This window comes from Octodon degus, unplaced genomic scaffold (assembly GCF_000260255.1).
Source record: "Octodon degus isolate 3935 unplaced genomic scaffold, OctDeg1.0 scaffold00038, whole genome shotgun sequence".
NCBI classification, from domain to species: domain Eukaryota; kingdom Metazoa; phylum Chordata; class Mammalia; order Rodentia; family Octodontidae; genus Octodon; species Octodon degus.
In genome coordinates this window covers 13663152-13674875 of record NW_004524614.1, presented here as the reverse complement: position 1 = coordinate 13674875, position 11724 = coordinate 13663152, and the positions used below count along the sequence as shown (strand labels likewise).

Genomic DNA, 11724 nt, shown 5'->3' with positions numbered 1-11724 from the left:
TAATATTGTTTGGACAATTAAATGCTGTCATCTTGTACTCTTAGTAGCTAATGTAAATATAACCATGTGCAATGTATTCACATTGTTATTCACCTATTATCTTGTTTTGAATTTTTTCTTAAAAAAAAGAAATAATTTTTTTCTTTACATCTTCTGGTTTTCATTGTATGCACTCGTTTCTTTAAATTGAAAAGCATTTTGAATATATTTATAATGGCCTTTGACTGTCCTTATTTGATAGTTCTAAAATATCTATTGTTTGTTACTCTATTTCTGCCATGATTTTTTCACCCACGATGAACTGCATTTTCCTTCCCCATTACATGCTTAGTAATATGCCATTGGGGGGGTCTAACATAGCAGTATGTTTTTTTGGTAAAACATTTTTGCCATGGCTTTAAAGAGTACTGAGACTGTTCTCACTACAAGTTAAACAACATAGACTACCTCGATATTCTTAAGGTCTGTTTTTTGGGGCCGGGGAGATGGCTCAGTGGAATAAGTGCCTGCCTGGCAAGTGCAAGGGCCTGATTTCAAGCCCCGGTTCCGAAAAAAAAAAAAAAAAAAAAAGTCTGTTTTTTATCCTTTTTTTCTAGTGAGTCTAGACTAACCTTTATTTTAAACTGATTTAGCTCAACTATTAAGGTACAACTCTTCTGAAATCTCTAGAACAGTTGCTATTACATGTATCAATATACATTTATTGGGTGTTTTTAATTTGCAGATGATGCATAAAGAGATAAAATGGACTAGAGAACATGAAAGCTATACTTTGTTCTCATTAGTTGGGGAGAAATATAATGTATTACATCTCCATAAAAGCTGAGGTCATGTTTACTTATTAATAAACAAGTATATCATGAACATTTATAACGCATAAAGAACACCAAATAGCTCTGCAGAAGAGGTCAATATTACCTTTGTAAAATGAGTGGGTAAAGCTCTGCTCAGGAATTAACTTGGCAAGGAACCCATGGTTCAAACTTGGATGAGGGATAGATGGTATGACGACAACTGTGGAGTAAATCATGGGATCAAACTGTCAGTACCATGTAACAACTTATGGCGCTGTTTACTGGAGATTTGTAACAATGCTGTTATTACTGCACCATGCAAACTATAATAACAATAAAGAATGCATCTCTGAAGATTGAGGAGATGCTATTCATTAAAGAAAAAAAAACAAACATTTGCCAAGGGTAATTTTAGTAACACACATAAGTGATGTAGAAATACGCAGGAAATCAAATCTGGAAAAGTTTACTATATTATTCATTTTATACATATATGAAAGACAGGAATATATTAAAAATGAAGAAAAATTTGAGATGATCAACTCTTACTATTTTAAAAAGTAAAAGTCAAAAGCTGAAAATGGGGCCGGTCAAATAGCTCAGCGGACTAAAGCACCTGCTTAGCCAGATGCAGGGACTGGGTTCGATCCCCAGCATGTTGGCCTCAACCCCGGGGCACCTGAGATGGCAAATGAGACTGGGCATCATGGTGCGTGCCTATAATCCCAGCAGTTGGGAGGCTGAAAACAGAAGGATCTCTATGAGCCTGATCTGTGCAGTGACAACTTGTAGACCCTGTATTGAATACATTTAGGACCAGTGAGATAGCTCAGTAGAATAAGTGCTTGCCTGGCAAGCACAGGGTCAATCCCTGGTACCTCAAAAAACAAAACAAAACAAAACAAAACAAAACAAAACAAAAAATTGGAAATGAAAGATTATGCTTAATTTGAAGAATAAAAATTAAAAATATACTAAATGACAATCATGTTTATTATGGTTAAAAGTAAATATGATATACAAAAGCAAAATACTGATTCAAATATAATCTTTATCTCTAAAATAGCAGTAAGAACTAAATGAAGTGGGATATGTTTGTGGAAAATAAGATGCAGAGATCTGACCACTAATTAATACTCAAATTTTAAACATTCATTTAATTTATAATCATATTACTGATTCAGAACAGATACCTTGAATTGTAAATTGACACAGTGACACATGAAATAATCATTGAGTTGCCTAGATTGTACTATAAACTAGAGAGAAACAACCTGGATATTAACACTTCATAGAAGTGTAAATATTGCTGGCATTCTGTTATATTAGTTGCTAGAAAGTTTTTATAGTCATCAAGTAGAAAAGGCAAAACTGATGCTCCAAGAACTTTTGCAATGCAAGCAGGTTTTGTAAGTGAGAAAAACATCTTCCAAGATGGTTCACTGTTGTACATGATGTCACCTAACTATAAGCCTTTGGATTTTAGTTGAGATCACTTTATAAACTTCTGTACAACTGATACAAAATTTGGAATGTATCCCTGTGAATTGAGAGATTATTGAGTCACTTCATTGTGTAAAGTGAGAGACAAAAGAGAGAAGGAAGAAAGGAAAGAGATAGGGAAGACGAAGTGAGAATAAAAGGGGAACAGGAAGGGAAGAAAGAGAAAGTGAGAAAGAAGAAAGAACAGAAGGAAGGAAAAACATTATACTGGGCCTTGATTTATGAAGATTTATAATGTTAGCTTACTCTTATTCTTAAGCAATTATGTAAGAATATCTTTTATATTTATAAGGATTAAAAAAGAAATTTTTTAAAACTAAGAATTACTCGTATATATGTTAAATACTGATATAACTAAATGGCTTGCACTAATAGATACAGTAAAACCAAAATTATGATGGTAAAATGAAACTATAGCAAACATCATATAAATATCAATAGTACTAATTCATAATTTTTATATTATGATTATTTGTAATAGTCTTTAAGGATTCAAATTAGCCTATACCAATTTTGGATATATGACATAATTATGAGTAAGCCCAGTTTAAGTACAGAAGTAAAAGTAGGATAAAAAAGAGATGATGAAGAACTGATTAAATAAAAACTATTAAGTACCTGTACTTGTTGGGGAATTTATTTCTTGTCTGATGTTTCTTCCTGCTTGGCTTCCAGTTCTTGCAGTCTCTCGTTGGGGTTCTAATATGTCTCGGTACTTAGAAACCATCAGGACAGAAATGAAGTAAACAACAGCCAGAGCTAAGAACTGTGCCTGTTTGCTATCATCCTGTGTTAAAATGAAAAGGTAGTTTGACATTTAATTTTTTTTTTTACGTGTAAGTTCCAAAAGCTTTTGAAATTATTCTTGCTCCATTTCTTTATAGAGGTGAATGACATTTATAACTAAATATGTCATATTATTATTTAACATACTGTTATTTACTAAGTATCATGTAAATATAAATACAAAACTCTGAAGATGTAGTATTATAAGCTGTGGACTAAACTATAGTGCCAAATATTAAAATACTATAGTGTTGCTAAATAATGCCACAAAAATATTACAATATCCTTTGATTTCTTTACCATTTTTATCTATTTGCATAACAATTATGGCCTGTTTACATAATGCACAAATAGCATAAAGTTGAAAAGAATGTCTTAGATTTAAAAAAAAATCAAGAACTTTTACTACTACAATTGAATAAAATTAGGGAGATTAAATTACAATTGGAATACATAAAAATTTAAACATAGTACTACTGCTTGACCAAGAAACAGCACAAAATGAAGATGTAAAACAATGGGGAAAATTAGCTAAAAATAAATTCAGTACGAGTTCAAGTGTAAAACAGGAACATAAGAAAAAATTAATTGGGGCCGGGAAGATGGCTCAGTGGAATAAGCACTTCCCTGGCACGTGCAAGGGCCTGAGTTTAATCCCCAGTTCCACCAAAAAGAAAAAAAAAAAAAAAAGAAAGAAAAGAAAAGATTAATTGAATCTGTGATTTCATTAAAACACAAAAACTAATGATTCAATTATTCTGCAGTGCAAAAATGACTTCTAAAATACAAACAATACTAGAGGTTTCTAATTTCAGAAGCTCAAGGATAAGACCATGTTTTCTAGAGAAGATCAGCCAAGTACTGAAAAGCTTAAAATATGTGTGATGTTAGGTAAAGGAGCTAATAGTTTATAAAAAGTACACTGAGTCTGGTACAAAAGATATTTTATAGCAGGTTTGCTTTCCAAAAATATAACGTCTGCAGTAATCCTTGAAATCTCTGGTTAATCACCTTATGCTAATCTACATAACCTCTAATACTACTATATCTAAAGAATGCAAAGTAAATATTTATAAAGTCTTTCCTATAAGCTAGGTGAAGGTGATATTTCCAAATTAAAACTGTAGGTTTTGTGGTCCACAAGTAAATATGTAAAAAAATACAAATGAACAAAACAAAATACATTAAATTTTAATGATTTCATTAATGGGTAATTTATATTTATTATTCATTTAAGTATAATGCAGACAAGATGTTGAACTTATAGTACTGCATTTGTTAGAAAAGGAAGTATAGAGGATATATTTACTTATCATTCAGAATTATCAAACAGAATTAGCACAGCTAATGAAGAAAATAACCAAAATAGATAAAATTCATTCTGCAATAGTATGGACTCAATATTTTACATACTATAGTAACTCCTTTTCTACAGCTAGTGTCTTAAGAAGAACTTAAATTGTGTATTCCTTGCATCATAAAGGTAATGTAATAAGCAGAAAGAAGGGACAAAATCAACTATCTAAGCAATTACTACAAAAAGTACAAACAGACTAGCAAACGATATCATGCAAGAAAAAATTCACACATAGTTTAACTTGATATTTTCCACAATATTTGTATTTCTACCATTGAAAACACAGTACTAGACAGTAAGAAATCATTAAATAAATTATGAGTACAAAGAAACAAATCAAAGTCAACTGCCAAGTGGCAGAATTATAAATAAAAGACATTGAACTACAGTGTTTCCAAGCTAAAAGCTCCATACATAGTATGAAATGAGTTGCATTTTCATTTTAAAACCAAGTCTCCTGGTTTATGCTGTTTATTCACAGTTTTGTTTTCGAAATTAAGTCTGAAATACACTGAGACTAAATATATGGAGAATAACTACATTTTTATAATAATTGACTTGTTTAGGTATTAAAAGATATGGACTCAATTACATTTCTCCAATTTGCTTTAAAAATCCATCTCTCCACTATTAAAAGCTAAATAAGTAAATCTGCAAACTGAAATTGTCTTAAAATGTTAATGCACTAATGTGGATAGCTGACATCTTTTCAATTCAGTTTTTGAAGATTAAAAATTAGTTTATATCATTTTAGAAACAGATGATATAGTAGAATATAGTTCAAGGGTAAAGGGCAAAGTACAATGAATTTATATTCGACCTCAGATTATGAGAAAAGCACTTCAAGACAAGTTTTGTTAAAGTCTTATTTTTTTTCTTACCACATAGTAAAAATTGCCACATAACTATTTTCCCCAGATCTAAACAGTTCATGAGTTTAAATCAATAATGTCTTCAACACAAAAAATAGTTGTGAGCAATGAGAAGAACTTATTTCTGACATTTTATCGAATTTTCTTCCTGTCACTTACACCTAGTATGGCAGTACCAACAATACTCAGAAATTCTTACAAAACATGTAATTCTTAATCTCTAAATTTAAATATTTATATTTATACATATAGTTTGACTAGGAAAATGTATTTGGAAAGTAAAGCAGCTGAGAAATATTTGGTAGGTGTTATGATTTGTGTCTAGTTGTCCCCCCCAAAGCCTCATGCAGTCATGGAGCAGGAACTTCTATAGTTTGCGATTAATTCATGATACACTGGGACTATGGGTGAACCAAGGCTAGGATTATGGGTGTGTGCTTTCCCCCAGCCTGGGGCAGAGAACCTGAATGTAATATAAGAGACAGAGACAAACTCCTCTCTCTTGCCACTGTTGTTCCACCGCCATGAACTGGATGTTCTCTGCCCTGTGCCACTCTACCTTGGAGCCAGCCAAGTATGAATGAAACCTCCAGTAACTGTGAGCTAAAAAAACCTTCCCTTCCTTCATTTTGGGTGTTGAGTATTTGTCCCAAAAATGAGAGAAAAGTGAGACTGTGGGGAAAAGAACATTAAAGTTCTCTATCCTATGATTACAGTCTATAGTAACTTGATCTATGAATGTAGGTATACTATGGGCACATACACATGTATATATGTTTCTTAAAAACATTTAGAACTTACTTGTTTTGGAAATAAGGTAACTAAAATGGTTATCAGATTAAACATTTCTAAAACTTTTTTTTTTTTTTTTTTGGCAGAACCGGGGATTGAACTCAGGCTCTTGCACTTGCCAGGAAAATGCTTATTCCACTGAGCCATCTCCCCAGCCTCTCAAACTGTCAAAAATAAAGTAGAATTCTCTACAAATAACTCTAAAATATGATCAATTGTATGTGTGCTGCCTGAGTGAGCCCATAAAATATGATCAATTATAAAACATACTTTCTAATGTCACATTTAAATGATAAGCTCTAGCACCCTGTGCTCAGAAAATGTAAACCTACAGAGTTCTCAGTGTCCTGCTCCAATCCTAGACCCCTGGATTCTTTGTTTGATGTCTTACACCAATATGGGGCAACCAGAGTCTCCACTCAGCATTTGCCCAGTGTCTCAGACACAGACCCTGCTTGACATTATAGGCCAGTCTGCCACTTTATTAAGCAGCAAGGGTAATAGCTGCCTGTTCTGCCTGGTATTCTAGATACCCATACGATATAACCCAGGTCTCTGCATCCTCCCAGAGCTTTTAGAAATATGCCCACCTTAGTTTTGGGCAGATCTATTTCTCCTCTGAGAATCCGCAGGACTGAGAATCAGGTCTGAAGCCCACAGTAGCCCCCACATATCAGGAACTTATACCACGAACACTAGAAAATACATCAGGTAAAGGCTGTTGATCCCCAACCAGAAAGAATGGAGTCTCAGAATACACACTATACCCTTCCTGGTCTGGTTTCCCAGCTTGAACAACTGCCACAAATAGGACTACAGAGAGATGTGCCCCCGAACAGAGTGATGGCCGTATAAACTCACAAACTATAAAAAGGGGCAGTAGAGAATGTGATGTATAAGAAGATTAAAGACTACTGAGCTGGGGAGAAAACATTCTTCTAAAAATACATAGGAATTTTTTCCTCTCTGGCTCTTTTTCTTCCTTTTCTTTTTCATTATTGGTACATTTTTAAATTATTTGACTAGTTTTTGGTGGCCTCTGAGATTTACCAACCATCTTCCTTTCTACCATTTTATTATTACTTTGATATGTTTGTTTGAATAGACCCTCCTTTTATTCTCTCTCCCCTTCTCTCATTTTCTCTTTCATTTTGTCCCCTTAATATTTTTATTTTCTTTCCCTCTAATTTAGTCTCCCCTCTCTATTATCCATACTTCTCCTAGGTGGTTGCCTTTGTTGCTATTACCCAATATCACTAATTTCTCTTTCTCCTTGACAGTACTTCTTCACCAATCTTATCACATTCTTCACATGTACCACTTGCTTTAATTTTGTAATCTATTTCTTTTCCTCTTTTTTCTTCATACTACCATACCTGTACCACCTATACTTACGAATATATAGGTAGTTAACAGTATCTTACTACAGCTGCATATTGTTTTATATGAAAGGAGTTAAATTGTTCTACCAAAGGGATATTTATATAATTCTGATCTGTCTTAGATATCACTATGTAAGTATAAATCCTGTACCTAGAGTAAAGGATGAGAGACTACAGCTATATTTTTAATATTTTTTCATTTTTTAATTTTTATGTATTTGGCATATGGCCTCACTTGCAACTCGGACTTGTAGCGATCCTCCTGTTTTCAGCCTCACCAGCACTGGGATTACAGACACGCGCCACAACACCTGGTAATAGTGGCCAACTCAGCATGCTTGTAGGCAGCGCTGGCACAACATGTAGTGCCAGGGATCAAACCCCTATCCCTGTGTTTTCCTAAGCAGGCACTTAGTTTCACTGAGCTATGATGCTGGCCTAGTACTAGTTATAATTTGCCATTTTCCAGTTTTTATTTGATATGATAGTTATTACTGATTGTACTAATTTAGCCAAGGTGGTATTGTGGTAATCAATTGATCCTCCTTGTATGTCAGTGACTAGATTGTATGGGGGGGGTCTTAGCTTTCTCTTAAACCTCAACTAAAAGCTTAAGATAATACAAGTTCAATGCTTGATACATATTATAAACTCAACAAACATAAATTATTTAGCCTGTATTATGTACGGAAGGTACACCCTGGCAATTTAACACAATTCTTCTCTTTCAGAAAAGAAGCTAAGCACCACTGGTATCTTATACAACCAATGCATAAAACATCATGAATTTTAAAAAATTATTGCTAAATCAAACAATGTGATCCAAGTTTTCTAACAATGTAAACAGAAAGTCACCCTTAACATAAGAACTTTCTAGATTTTGGAGTTTTTTGCTGGGTGGGTGGTACTGGGAATCAAACTCAGGATATTACACTTGCCAAGCAGGTGCTTGGGACACTGAGCTATAAACCAGGCCTGAACTTTCTAGATTTTATATGTTGGTGCTGGCTGTACTTTTTGAAGATGAAGATGTGTTATGTCATAATTATTTCTTCATTTAAAAATATCCCTTTTACAGCACATTTTTTGATGATTCCATTTCTAATAGTAAAAGGTGAAAGATTTATACGATCTGAAGAGAAACCAGAGTATCCATTTCTAATAGTTAAACTGTCTGTAAAAATCTTTTTCCAGATATTAGATTCAGAGCCAGGGAGATAGCTCAGTGACATCTGGCAAGCACAAGGTCCTGATTTTGATTCCTAGTAATGCAAAAAAAAAAGAAAAGAAAATAACCCTGATAATATTAGACTCAGATATTAAATAAGATTCTTAATAATGGCCTTAATATTACATTATTATTTAATAATTATAGAGGTAATATAATTGTATTACAGAAAATTAAACATGAAGTATAGAAAGATAAAGGACAAAATAAAGTCTGTTTGACTAAAAATAATTATTAGAATTTGGGTATTTTTTTCTTTTTAAAAATGGAAGTACACACATATATAATATTTGTATTAGTACTAATGTGTCTGTACATATTGTTTTCTTTTTTTGTTTGTTTTTTGCGGAACCGGGGATTGCACTCAGGCCACTGCGCTTGCCAGGCAAATGCTTATTCCACTGAGCCATCTCCCTGGCCCCTGTACATATTGTTTTCTTCCCTTAAAATACAACATGATCATTTTTCTGCTTCACTAAATTGCCTCCAAAAATACCTTAGTGGCTACATACATCAGGGTTATTTTCTATGAACTGAATATGCCAAGATCTATTAAACTATAAAATATCCCAGGGTATTATAATGTTGCCACTTTCCTGTAATCATCCCTGATGAAAACATTAAGTTAAATAACTTCCTAATTAAAAGATTGGGTTAGAAAACATCAACATTTGCAAGAATTTTAACATAGATAAAGAAGCATATAAAAATTTATCTAATCTATACTTTTATACAAGTGATTATGTAACAGCAAATTTCACTATACCCTTATAATGCTAGGTATTAATATTTTCATTTTTTATTCATAGTGAAAGGTATGTTGCCTGTTTTGATTTGCCTTCTGTTGGCTACTGTTTTTTTTTTTTTTTTTTTGCAGAACGGGGATTGAACTCAGGCCCTTGCACTTGCCAGGGAAGCGCTTATTCCGCTGAGCCATCTCCCTGGCCCCCTGTTGTCTACTATTAATAATGATCTTTTATCATGTTTGCCTCTTTATGTTTCATATTTACATATATTGCCTATTGTTCTGTCCTTATGTTTTCTGATCATCAATTTTTCCAGGTATTTATAAAAATATACATGTAAGTAATAATTTTTATTTATTCCTACCATGTATTATTCTATTCCATATTCCTTAAATATATCTTAACCACTGTGTAAAGTGCAAAACATTCTACTAATTTGTTTGTTAAGTATAAATTTTAGGCATAAATTTCTTACACATTTCTTCAATCAAAAAAAAAAGCCAAATAGACCAGGAGCGCAGGCCCGGTGAGTGAGTGAGAAAACCTGGGGCCCACTGATCCTGAATGGAGCAGGAGCACAGGCAGGGCGAGTGAGTGAGACAACCCAGGGCCGCGGGATCCTGAAGAGACCCAGAGCCCAGGCCTGGCCAGTGAGTGAGAAGACCCAGGCCCGTGGGATCCTGAACAGACCCAGAGCCCAGGTCTGACGAGTGAGTGAGACAACCCGGGGCCCACGGATCCTGAACAGACCCAGAGAGCAGGCCCGGAGAGTGAGTGAGATGACCTGGGGCCCTCAGATCCTCATTCAACCCAGAGTGCAGGCCCAGCGGGGAACCCTTCAGCAGAACTCCCTGCAAAGAGGCTAGAGGCAAGACCCACCCAGCTGATTCAGGAGCAGAACATCTTGCCAGAGAGACACAAAGGGATCAGCTCTAACAGCTGCAGCAGAAAGAAGTGGAGCACAGCAGCCAGATTCGAACAACACCCACCTGGAGGAATCTGAACTTGGTAGATCTGGACCTGGTGCTGAGGTAATAACTCTATCTAAGCTCTACATCAAAGGTCAGAAGACAGTGGTATACAAAATGACAAAGAGAAGGAACAAAATGTAGTGTCAGGCCCCGAATTCACCCAGTACAATTGCAGAAGACACTAGCATAGAGGAAACTGGGAATCACACACCTGTTATCTCTGAAATAATAGGGCTGGCAGTAAAGAAACAACTGCAGAAAGGTATAGAAGAAATCAGATCACAAATAATTTCGGAACTAAAAACTGTAGTGATAACTATAATCAAAGAAGTACTAAGTGCTTCTAAAGAATACACTGATAAAAAATAGAGCAGAATATAAAAATGATGGAACCCCTGAATAAACAATTTAGGAAAGAAATAGAATGTATGAAACGGGTTCAAAGTGATATACAGGAAATTAAAACCTCAATCGCAAGCTGGCAAAACCATTTGAGGGAAAGTGAAAATAGACTTTCTGACCTTAAAGACACCATTGCAGCTAGTGAAAAAGTAAGAAAAGATCTCCTTAAAACAACTAAGATGCAGGAAAAAATAATTCAACACCTGCAAGACGATGCAAAGATGAACAATGTAAGACTAATAGGCATCAATGAGAAGGAAGGAGTCAATATAAATGATATAAAAAGAATATGGGCAGAAGTAATAGCAGAAAACTTCCCAAATATGGGGAGACAATCTGACATTCACGTAGCCGAAGCATATACAACTCCAAATAACATCAAACCAATGAAAACCACACCCAGACATATAATAATCAAGATCCCAAAATTCAGCACAGGAACAGTATACTAAAAGCCGCTAAAGAAAAGAAACAGATCACATTTAAAGGAAAACCCATCAGAATAACAGCAGATTTCTCTTCACAAACCATCAAGTCCAGAAGAGCATGCAGCAAAGGGCTTCAAGTCTTGCAAGAAAACAAATTCCAACCCAGACTGATATACCCTGCAAAACTCTCTTTCAAGTATAATGGAGAAGTGAAATACTTCCATGACAAAGAACAACTAAAGAATTTCATGATGACAAAGCTAAGCCTACACGGACTACTAAATGATGTTCTAGAGAGGGAGCAAATTGATCACAGCTCCATGAGTGAGAATGGAAAGAACCCACCAAATAGGGCAAAAAATTAAACACAGGAGATTAAGAGGTATATAACAGTAGTCTTTCAGTTATTCTTTTGTGTTCAGCAGCAAAATATTTCCATCAGGGGGAATAACCTGCTCGGGTC

At 34.5% G+C, this 11724-nt stretch overlaps 1 protein-coding gene across 8 annotated transcripts in view; it reads right to left on the bottom strand.

The window, feature by feature from the left end:
* Nbea (neurobeachin) overlaps positions 1 to 11724 on the bottom strand; it is a 760086-nt gene that overhangs the window by 476843 nt on the left and 271519 nt on the right. For all 8 annotated transcript variants that reach the window (XM_004631077.2, XM_023714988.1, XM_023714990.1 and 5 more), the window contains 2 exons: positions 2916 to 3084; positions 919 to 1014 (listed from right to left, as the gene is read on the bottom strand). In XM_004631077.2, coding sequence (XP_004631134.1) covers positions 919 to 1014; positions 2916 to 3084 — 265 coding nt within the window. The remainder of the gene's footprint in view (positions 1 to 918; positions 1015 to 2915; positions 3085 to 11724) is intronic.